This window comes from Magallana gigas, chromosome 5 (genome assembly GCF_963853765.1).
Source record: "Magallana gigas chromosome 5, xbMagGiga1.1, whole genome shotgun sequence".
Taxonomy (NCBI): domain Eukaryota; kingdom Metazoa; phylum Mollusca; class Bivalvia; order Ostreida; family Ostreidae; genus Magallana; species Magallana gigas.
In genome coordinates this window covers 5927266-5939600 of record NC_088857.1, presented here as the reverse complement: position 1 = coordinate 5939600, position 12335 = coordinate 5927266, and the positions used below count along the sequence as shown (strand labels likewise).

The window sequence follows — 12335 nt, the reverse complement described above, 5'->3', positions numbered from 1 at the left end:
TTACCTAAATTGATTTGCGAAATTTATTGATACATTGTATTAATAACATCATTACTGTGGTTTCATTAATATTCAAGGGTGTTTTCACAGTTTCAAGGATACGTAAATTCGTGGGTAATGACCCTATCAATACAAATTATTAACAGAAATTGCACTTCAATGAACATTTAATTTCATGGATAAACTGAACAACGAAATCCACGAAAATTAGTATTCAACGAATATTGATTAAACCACAGTATGAAGGAAAGTTTGTTAAACTTGATTTCATCCAATACACTTGTTTTGATTGTCTACTCTTTTAGATATAAGAGCTACGTTTGTATTGAGTTCGTAAATATGATTCAGTAATGGATCGTCCTGCTTTTTACCTTTCTTGTTGCTTTTACTTACTGTCCGTGACATCTTTGGTGTCTAGGGTAGTAAGAAATTTTACAATACAACTAGATTTTCCTGGTGTTTTTTTTGCGATATACAGAGAGAGAGAGAGAGAGAGAGAGAGAGAGAGAGAGAGAGAGAGAGAGAGAGAGAGAGAGAGAGCTATTATTATTATAGCCTTTTCAATCTTTATGAGACCATACACAGTATATGAATGAAACGCTAAAAAAATAATGTTTTAAGGAAATCGCTGTTTGAATTCTATATTTACAAACCATCCTGGTTTAAAGGTTTAAATGCCCATAAGTGTTTCAAATGCTTTTATTTACATATGTAGCTTCGATTTTTTACTATGCATATTTAATAAATGGACCTCAAGACCGTTCGTATTTCAATATGGTTGTGTGCTGTTAAACTGGACCTAAAATGAACCAAAAATCAGGTAAAAATTATTCATTATTGACCACTTTGGAATATTCCAAGCAATATGTGTGTTTTCATTTGATCATCAGGAATAAATAACTTTAATAATGTCAACCTGATCTGAACGTTTTATATAATTTTGCAATACATTTATTTTGCTTTATTCAATGTGCCAATAATTTCCTTAAATATAAGTATTTGTGTCAAATTGAAAACGTTTGTAGAAATGTATTATAAGAGTTTGTAGAAGAACCGTATTTCAATGTTTTTATGACCATTGGAGTTATTGATTACTAGTACATGATTGTTCGATCTTGACCTTCAATTGTAAACTATGTTTAATTGTTGAGTTGCAAGCGAATAAAACGCTTTCTAAAGTTGAACAAAACCCCCAACAATTCAGAAAAATCACAGAAGGTGTATTTTGTTGTTGAAACAATTACATATAGTTACACTTACATCAAGAATCAAAACACACATGTAACTCAGCATTGGTCTATTGAGAGAAACGTCAATATTGGGAAGTATTATAAAAATCAATACATTTTCCAAAGGTTTTGTCTGCGGTGACGTGCACACCTATTTCTGTTGCTTAAGAATTTTATTATGGATCTCCGTTTGCATGATGCAGCCATTTTTCTCTATTCATTTCAAAGACGACTTTCTAAACATCGTCAGTGCTCTCTCTCTCTCTCTCTCTCTCTCTCTCTCTCTCTCTCTCTCTCTCTCTCTCTTTATATTTTGCATTTCACAATTGCCGGATTTCGCAAGTTATTTGAAGCAACCATTGATCATATGTTAATAGAATATACATTAAATTCATGAACATGGGGATATTGCTGTTTAAAACGAGCTACAATTCGAATTAACAAAACAAAATATTTGCTATTAATAACCAAGTACTATAGTATATCTATAAACAATATTGTCTTTCCATAAAAGTGTATACAATAATAAATGTTGGTGTTATGGCTAGCAATTCTCATGAAGAGACATAAATATTTAGAGCGCATCAAATATCTGATTTTTGACGCCGGATTATATAAAACATGTTAGGCAAACCAGAATGAAATGCTAAAAAAATGTTTTTCTTAATAACAAAAGACGATCCTTATCCGTGGGATTATTGCTCAAGTTTAACTTAAACTGTATACAATAACTTTAAATATACACTAACAGTGTTAAAAATGACCGTATTTATCAAGTAATGCAAGAAAACACTTTATTGTACCTTTGCCATTTCTCGTTCTAGGTAATCACCCACCCCCGGAGTACCGTCCTCCGCTGGGGCTGGGGTTCGAGTACTCCAATTTCGCCACTCAACAGAATCCGCAGTTACCGAACCAACCACCCCCAAACTACTCATCTCTCCAGAACCCCGGGGTGTCGAACCAATACCCACCACTTGGTGGGCAACCAAGCTCGTCCACCATGATCTGGTCAAGCAATGTGGTAAGCTTTACATATTATGTAAATGTCGTTTGAAAACGACACAGTCACTGAAGGCGGAACAAATTACAAGCGGGGTGGGGGGGGGACAGACGGACAAACATTACACTACTATACTTGTTTTACATGTAATGTGTCCATTTACATGTAATTGTTGTCGTCTGTGTCAGGTGGCGCCAGCTCCAATGTCCATGAACGAGCCCCCTCCACAAGACTATACAAAAAGAGCACTCTTTGCAACCCTATGCTGTTGTTTCCCAATCGGACTATGCGCTCTAATGAACGCAAATGCGGTACGTACATGTATTTACACTCATGACTGCAAGTGCGGTACATAAAGCTTTCTCTAACATACGCAAATACCGTACATAAAGCAAAGTATCTTAATTAAATTACCGAACGATAGGTATTTGTTGAGACAATTACCGTTTTTTGTGTTTTAGTCGAAGAAGGCCCTGGCAAGAGGAGACCTGAACGCGGCTCGAAATAGCGCCAACTCAGCGCGCACCTTGTCTACAGTGGCCTTTATAGTGGGAATAGTCACCATCCTGGGCACTGCTGTCGTAGTGGGCGTGTACGTGTACTTTATTCTGTCCATCACCAACACAGATGATGAATATTAAACAGTGTGGTGTTCTGAACGTACTGTGGGGGAAGAACAAATCTGATAGTTGATTGGATCAAAACTTTTAATTGCATCACCATGTTAATGATATATATATATATATATATATATATATATATATATATATATATATATATATATATATATATATATATATATATATATATATATATATATATATAGCAGTCAGCCACCTAATGTTGAAAAAAAATAAAGAGTGTGGTGTTCTGAGCGCGTAAAAGAGGATATCGAGGTCATTTGATAGAGCTCAGAGCTTGAGCTTATATAGCAACAATTTATAGATTGCCACTACTCACTGCTGATTATAATAAAGGGTATGGTGTCCCAGTGGTAACAGTGGGGTATATTAAATCAAACCTTTAACTATACATGTTATCAAAACAGTTCTCATAGACTACTACTAGTATTATAGCATGTATAATGCTTGTCTATCGAGCACTCACCTTTTAATGTAAACATATGTCTGTTGTTTTACGGGTTCCTTACCTTCACAGAACATGGTAGCGTATAAATTGATTGGACACAATCATTATTCTGAGACGGTAGACCTATGATTCTTGACCTGGACTCTTTTATTGTAGGATGAATAATTATCGCTGATGTACCTCTTTATTTATCTTGTTTTGTTGTGTGTTAAGTTTGAAGCTGAATAAATCTGTTCTAAAATTTGTTTCCTTTTCTTCATTTTAAAGATTCTACATATTGAAGTTATTCGTGCATGCCAACTTCATTATAGACATGGGTCGAGTTGCAAACAAGAGGCCTTCAGGCCTTGACGGTCACCTGAGTCCCATATCCTTCAGACTGACATGTCAGAGAGTCCCAATTTTGCATTTTAACCGTCATTTTGAAGTCTCAATTATCCTTACCTGAGATTTTGCTGACTGTTACCCTGCTTATATTAAAATTCACAAAAAGGGCAGGGAAGGGGGTAGTCAAGAGTAGGGGGAATCTTGGATTATCTATACCTTAGCTTCAGGGGTCAACAATTTGAAGCTTTTTGTAATAAGAGACCTGCAGGTCTTTAATGGTCAATCTTTTATCATACTCACTGTTTCCGATTTATAATGCACACAAAATGCATACCGCTTATTTCTACAAGAATACAATGTACAGGATATTGAACTAGATTTCCTAAAAAAGAATAAATACATGTATGTTGTCAAGTGACAATTAACCAAATAGCTTTCAAGATGAAGTTCAAATTGTTAATGTTTGACACACAGCAATTACCCTAAGTAAAAATACATGTTCAATATATGGCCATATTTACCCCCCTCCGATAAAAAGCGTCAACTTCTGCCCATGGCCTGGGCAGTGAATTTCACAATTTAACAGCAAGACATTATGAACATACTTAATAACAATTATATAACTTTATCTCACATGACTGTGATTGTACAGAAAAAAAATTAAAATCAATACATTTTCACTATTCCTACATTGGCCCCGTCCTAGGGCCTGAACCCCTGACGCAGGAGCCATAAATTTCACAATTGATGTGAAGGACTTCATGGACATCATAACCATGCAATAAGTTTTTCACAAACATGTATGGGAGAAGAGACGAAGATTTTTAAAGACCTAATATATTTACACTTTTCGGCCGCTATATTGGCCCCGCCATAGGGTCTGAACCCCTGACCCAGGGGTCATGAATATCACAATTTTGGTCGAGGGCCTCATGATCATGGACATCATTACAATGCATTTAGTTTTCCTCATACATACATTGGATTAGAGAAGAAAATTTTCTAAGATTTAATAAATTTTACTGTATGGCCATATTTGTCCAACCCCAGAGCCTGAAACCCTGATCTAGGGGCCATAAATTTCATAATTTTGGTAAAGAGGGCTTCATGGACATCATAAGCATGCATTTAGTTTTTTCCCACATGTGTGGGGGTAAAGAAGAAGATTTTTTAAAAATGTTGCTTTTTTGCATAGTAGGCCCCGCCTATGGCGCCCTGAGGGTGGTAAAGCCATGAATTTCACAAATTAGATTCCTCTTGCCAAAGAGATGCTTTTTTCCACCAAAAATGGTAACAATTAGCCGAGTGTAGTTTTTAAGAAGATATCATAAATGTAAAATTTTAAATGCACGATCGACGATGTACTATTACTACGAAAATATTTTTGATAAAAGGACACATAATAAGCAGAGAAAATGAACTAGGGAGGAGGACACGGTCTTTTTTGATCGGTTTTGGCATTTGTTGCGACATTTGCAACGTTTCGTATCATCCTCATTGCGAGAGTTTGAACCTGCAAGAGTTTGAGATGTTTAAAATTTCAAATTCCCTTAAATATACGTGCTTTGGCTGTTTTTCCGGAGAAAACGACCCATATTCTTTTACAGCAGATTTGTTGAGATTGGATGAGGTATGTACAAAACTATTTATGATAAGTTATCTTTTACAGTAAATATCATTTGAAATTCTGAAGTCTAAATCAGCGCGGTAACATGTAAAAATACATGGCAAATAAACTTTATAATTGTTTCGATAAAAAATATTGATAAAAATGAAAATAAATAATTGTTTAATTTTTTAAATCTCTTTAAAATATCCCCCCCCCAAAAAAAAAATGTAATATAAACAAAGCCGACGACATCGGACTCTCTTTTTGTGAAACCATACATCAATCAAAGTACCGAAGTACTGTCGGGAATTGACTTTATTGATTATTATAAATTTTAAAATCAACGATATGTTATGCAATTTTTTATAATATGAATTCTCGAACTTTTCCGACAAGAATTTCGAGAAAACCCCATATGAATCATATGTGTAATATCTAAAGATAGAATTAATTCCATCAAACTGTGTATCAGTAATCGAAATGTATCTAAAAATTGTACACGTCTGGATCCAAGCAATTTTGAACTCTAGTCTCGTTCAACCCGACGCTCGGATGTCACCGTTAATCTCCGACTACCAAGAGAGACTCTCCGCTTGTCGGGGATTTACGGAAACAGCCGAGCGTTTGGTTGAACGAGACTATACTGAACTCTAGCGTAGGAATACATGCAACTACAAAAATCAATTGAATTGTTCGTACACTGACTATTTTCAAGGTATTAATAGATACTTTTCTTTTGAAAAAGATGGTACATCATACAATACACCGAATTTATCTATTATTTTTAAGATTTACGTCTTGTCAGTGGTGATGATTTGTGCTTAGGTCCAAACATTGTTTCAGTTTCGGTTTGCCAGAGTAACTGCATAGGAGAGTTGATTAAAATCAACTCCCAAAAACGGATCCATCAAGTAAAATTTTGGTGTGTCAAGGAACCTTAATAACATACACATTTATTATATGTTCGTTAGAATTAAACGAATTATTGCAGACAATGGGACAAGCAATATCATGATATTTCACAAAAAAGATTAACCGATGCATGTTTAAAATGTCAGCATTTACGTTCATAATTGATGAACATGTTATATGGCATGTAATAACAACAGCGAGCAAGAGTTTTCAAGTAAAAGGGACGGTCACCATGCAGAGCAAATGTGTGTAATCCTGCTTTAAAAATAGATCAGCATTCCACTATATTTGAACGGTGAAAAAGGTGGAGGGGGTCATCGCAACAAGTTGTAGTATATTGTCTGTTACGGTACAATGTAAGAAATAATTGGTGTTGGATTATCATTATTACAAGAGAGTCATCAGTATGGATTAAAACAAATATATATTTATACAGCTGGAATGTTTACTGGAGGAACTAAATCGCCAAAGCGGGGTGTGACCCCATTTTCGTTTAGTTGGGCAATTTCATCAATCTTGAAAAGGGAATATAACTCGCTTGTCTTACTAAATGTACGTTACCACATTTAAAAATTACTATTCAAGTGTGTTTCTTAATTCGATAGATTTCTTCCAAAACATCCGATCCAAAGTATAATACACATATATGCAGCTGTTACAAAACAAATATCAAAAAATTCATCTACCCCCCCCCCCCCCCCCCCATGGATCTCTGCCAATGGATGAGTTCATTCGTAAAGCAGGAATTCGCGCCAAAATGTCTCATTCATAGTTTTTGTGCGTCGATTAGTTAACGAGTCTGTTGGGATCATGCAAATACCCCAGAGCACACCATGTGTTTACATCACAGGCACGTAGCATCGGGGGTTGGGTGAGGGAGGCTGCTTCCCCTCCCCTCTTTTTTGACAGCTGGCACTTACTTAACTTTATAGGATAAAAGGAAATATCATGGATTTGCCCCGCCCCCCCCCCCACTTTTGTAGGAGCATGCAATAATAAAAAGTTCTGCAAATGAGGAATTCTAATTGAATTGGAGTTACAGTTAGGGTTTTTTTCATGAATTTGAGAATTCACCCTTTTTTAATTGCTTGTCAAGATGATTTTAATGAAACTGCCCACACACATTCAAACACAATACGTGTTTGTATACCCTCTCATATTTCATAAGGTTGGAATTTTTAAAAAATGCCTTTCAGTTGATTTTGCAATTAATATAACAAATACAATTTGAAAAAAACGACTATTTACTCTCCAGCTTTCAAACTTACATGTACTTATATGATATGTGTGCATTCCTAAAAAAATTTTAAGTGATATATATGTACATGTTCTAGATCGAAGAAAAGACTAACATTTCGTCTTAAATTTGCACGTTCCATTTATAAATTTATGATCAGCAGCGAAAATAAAAATTCATTTCTGATAAGATAGCCTAATTGATTCATGCATGCTTCCATTGAATAATTTTGTTTAGTCAGGCAAGCTTTTTGGAAAGCTATTACTTGTAGCTAACTTTATTTTTTCTCTATTTTTAACGACTTGACTCCTATCTTAATGCATTTATTGTAATTCAGGCTTCAAGGGGGAGTCTAGACAACTTAAAGTTTGTATGCAGGAGAGAACTGAAAATTCTACCTAAAATTGAAATCCGCCATCGTGCCTCGGATGACCAACTTTCAGCTTGTACTAAAGACTTCGTTTCCGAAGCTATACTGGGGCGATGTGGAATGACAGATAGAGGTAAATATAATTTATCATAAATTGATTTAAAGATAATTTTAACAATATGAAATGTGGTACAAATTATTGTTTATTTTAAACTTACTGCCACCCGATATATATGTGTATAATATTGGACACGAAAATTTCAAGTCAGCCACGTTGCTTGGAATACAAAGAGTGCTGAGGAAAAGGACGCACTGATGAAGAAATTTCAAAGATTCACCTTTAGGAAGGAAAAAGAAATCTCATCAGATGGAAACCTTAAGATCCCTAAAACGCCAACTACTGCCAGAAAGCCAAACCAGAAGAAGCGGATACGAAGTACCAAGACCACTACAATTAAATTTGAGTGACGTTCCACTAAGGTATGTAAACAATTTATTGTATATAGTGAAATGTTTGTAGATATTTATATTAAAATAACGCAACTTATTACAAATTCCATTTATTGTATATAATGAAATGTTTGTAAATAAATGTATTCATATTAAAATAACGCGACGTACTTCAAATTCAATGAAGTTTGTACATAGTATGTCTAATAAACATTTTTTTTTTCAAATTAAGTGTTTTTTAATTTTTTTTCAATGATTTAGTTAATTATATAAAATATAACGATTTTTTTTTCAATTTATATAATAGCAAGCCTTATTTTTTTCCTAATTTTTCATAGATCAACGTTTTATTCTCTATTTTTAGTCCTAATTTTTAAATCATCTTTATTTCTTTAAAATTATTTGGTTTTATTTTAATTTTTGTAAAATTATATTTTTTTAACTGGTATTTAGAAAATATTTTATTTATCCAACGCAATCTTTGGCTTTAATATTTTTTTATTCAAAATTATGGCTCTTAACGAGGCGGCCTCCACGTGGCAAGAGCTGGGCAACGGTATCTAAATTAAAATCTTGTTTTAAAAAATGTAAACAGATACCGGCAAACAACCTCATCCCTAGATTAAAATTGTTTGTAACGTTTTTTGTTAATGTAAAATTTCCATGAGACATTGGGGTATTTCTGCTAGCCGTGTATATTTTTATACTGGAATTTATGGAGGGTAATCGTGTTCAAAAATCCAGACATGTAAACTTGTAAATCCGAATATGCAATCGTGTTGATGTGTGAGCCTGAGCATGAATATGTGTAATTCTGATCGTGTAACCTATAAAACTCGGGCATAAACACGTGTAAGATTTGACTCAGTTCCTTCGCATGATGCACATTTTGCAACTTTATTGTTTACATTAGTTAATTAAACCTTCAACTTTGCACACTTTCAATCCGTAGTTTCTGCGTTTGTAACTTAAGGCTCGGCAATAATGTAAAGTCTACAAGTTTGTCGAATTTTGACATGACCTTATATGGCAACTGCCTTGCTGCGGGAAAAGGCATGCCGTAACCGCCGGACCGGAATGAACGAAAAATAAACATAATATTCAGCTAAATTGTTGCAATAAGCTTTTAATGAACGACACCTTTTCTATCGAAAACACGGGTATTATTTTTAGAAAAGAAAAAAGATTGAGGTATGATTGAAACTGGACCAAACAGGAAGAGGTTCGTGTAGAAAAAAAAATCGTTGCCGATGTGACGAATGCGCTAATTTCCGTAATATAATTCTCATGGTATTATAAAAGGAAATGCCTAATATCTTATATCTCTAAAAAAAAAACCCCATGTATTAAACTGGAATATAAGTAAATGCGTACTCTCTTCTAGAAATGAGACGGATCAAGAAATTTCCTAAGGGGGTAAATATATTTTGAGCGGCATGGGGTTCGAAGACCGCCGTGAGGTCCCATGTAACTCCATTGCTTCTGAATTCTAAGAATTTTGAGAGTGAATTTTTAACCGGGTTTCCGATTATTGAAATAGTAAAAATTGCAGACGGGCGAGTGGCTGTCAAAAAGGCACCCTTATTGTACCGATAACTCCTCGAACAGTTTTCAAGATAGGATGTTGTTCTTTTGCAGATCATTTATACATATATATCAGAAGTATGCAAATTGCTAGGATTTTGATTTCTGATAATTTATAAAAATATCAGCTGTTGAACTTAGTCATTTTTGGGCAAAAACATTGCATATAGAGTACCCCATTTTTACTCTTGTTATTTTTCTGTATTAGTTAGAATAAACGACCTGCAAGGATTTGGTAATTTTTCGTGGAAAAATTTATGTTACTTTACATGTATTTATACTTTTTGTTGTTGTGTAAGTGAAAGATAAATAATAACGCATTCTTCAATAATAATAATAAAAAACTAGCGCATATTTTTTGTGCGCCGTAAATTGTGTATTTTTAGACAGGGAGCTACAGACCTGCAGCTAGTTCACAAGTGGCTGTAAAGCTGTATTATACTAGCTCTCCAGAAATTTTTTATCAGCCAACTTCACAAAGTGAGTCTGTATTGAACCGACATTCAGGACGTCATACTCAATCCCGTAATAATTGCTTAAAATAATTTTTAAAAAATGTCAATTTTTACCTGCATGATAGACTTTTTTTGCTATATATTGCCGACAATGCAAAGAAACATTTCTTAAAATAATTTATACACATTTTAATTTCACGACAGTTAACCTTATCTTTGGAATTTTTATTCATTTTTTTAAAGAGGATGTCGCTTCTTATGTCTCATATTACCGGGTAATCACAATCTCAAAACCAATGTCTTTAAATAGTTTGTTTTTCTTATCGATAACTTTGCAACTCAGCTGACGGACCCCGTGTAATTTTTCGCATGGGGGGGGGGGGGGGGGGGGGTTCTTGTCACAACTTTGTGGTAGCAATAAGGATGCATTTGGAGATATTTTCTAAATTCAGCCGAGGCCTATACTTTAACAATTTGTTGCATGTACTCTAATAACAGTGGCGTCGGAAGCAAATTGAAAGGGGGGGGGGGGGCTAAACTAATCATGAAAAATATTGACAAGAATTCCCATAATCATGAAAATTCTAATCCGTGGGGGAGGGTATACCAATAACTCCAATCTTACCTGCCCAATTCCCCCCCCCCCCCCCCAAATCCTGAAATTCCTAATCCGTGGTGGTGGTGGTGGGGGAGGGGGGAGTGCTAGTATACCTACTATGACTCTAATTTTCAATATCACTATTAATATTTCATTCTCTTTAAGGTCTTTTAAGGAACAATTTTGTTTGTTGCGAGGAAAAAGTGGGGGGGGGGGGGTGAATCCTCCCTGTTGCTATGTTCCTAATGGTTAGGTCTAACTTGGCAAAAAAGTGGGTGGGGGGGGGCTAAGTCCCCCCCCCCCCCCCCCAGCCCCCTCACCCTCCCGGTTCAGACGCCTAGGAATAAAAATGCGTATATATCTTTATTCACGTGTATTCAAACAGTCATTAAATGTAATTTTTTTTCAGTTCTAAGAGGATATCTGAAGCCGATCGAATTCTTTACTCGCATCTTTTATACATCCTCTTGATAAAATGTACACCATGTCGGATGTGCTATTGCCGAGCCTTTAGTAACAAACGCAGAAACTACGGATTGAAAGTGTGCAAAGTTGAAGGTTTAATTAACTAATGTAAACAATAAAGTTGCAAAATGTGCATCATGCGAAGGAACTGAGTCAAATCTTACACGTGTTTATGCCCGAGTTTTATAGGTTACACGATCAGAATTACACATATTCATGCTCAGGCTCACACATCAACAGTACACGATTGCATATTCGGATTTACAAGTTTACATGTCTGGATTTTTGAACATGATTACCCTCCATAGGAATTATCGTTCTTCTTTCGCTCACTCGGTTACATAATGTAAGCAAATGTGAAATAATAGTAATTTCTTAACATATTTCTATTAAACTAACATAAATAATCTCCCGGGCGCCCATTTTTGCTCCTCGGGCGCTCCCGGACGCTATTTTATTATCCCGGGCGCTCTCGGGCGCTCCCGGGCGCTTTTTAGTGAGACCCTATTTGTGTCCGTATGAGGCATTCAGCAAATTTCAGTATCTGCACACACGTGCATCGCGCCTTATGATTGTACTACTTTGTAAAGCAGTGACAGCTAGCTTCATGTAAAATGATATTATTTACATGTTCAGTACTATAAGAAACACCCTTTTTATGCATTTGTCTTCAAAATTTTCCTTTACATGCGTATGCCATTGAATTAATTGACTTTGCCTACTAAAAGTAAAACATTAATTTTATGATATTAACAAATGATACCATAAATGATGTCGATCATTCTTTGCTATCTGCTCCTCTTTGAACTGAAACGAGTGATGACGTACATGTACAGGCACGTAGCATCGATTTTGAAAAAAAAGGGGGGGGGGGGGGCTCGTCCAAAAAATCTTGTCAAACCCAGATGAACTTGTAACTTCCCTTTCACTGTTCGTTTCCTTATTTTTACGTCAATTATTCACCTGGTCTCAGAAAAGTGGGGGACAACTCCTTGATAATTCACTTT

The 12335-nt window shown here is 35.2% G+C and overlaps 1 protein-coding gene across 1 annotated transcript; it reads left to right on the top strand.

Annotated features, from left to right (window-relative positions):
* Positions 1-595: 595 nt before the first annotated feature.
* Positions 596-2976, top strand: LOC105342483 (trafficking regulator of GLUT4 1-like). The gene is made up of 4 exons (XM_011449445.4): positions 596-820; positions 2054-2253; positions 2421-2543; positions 2694-2976. The coding sequence occupies exons 1-4, from the start codon at positions 805-807 to the stop codon at positions 2871-2873; spliced, it is 519 nt and encodes a 172-aa protein (XP_011447747.2). The 5' UTR covers positions 596-804; the 3' UTR covers positions 2874-2976.
* Positions 2977-12335: the final 9359 nt, after the last annotated feature.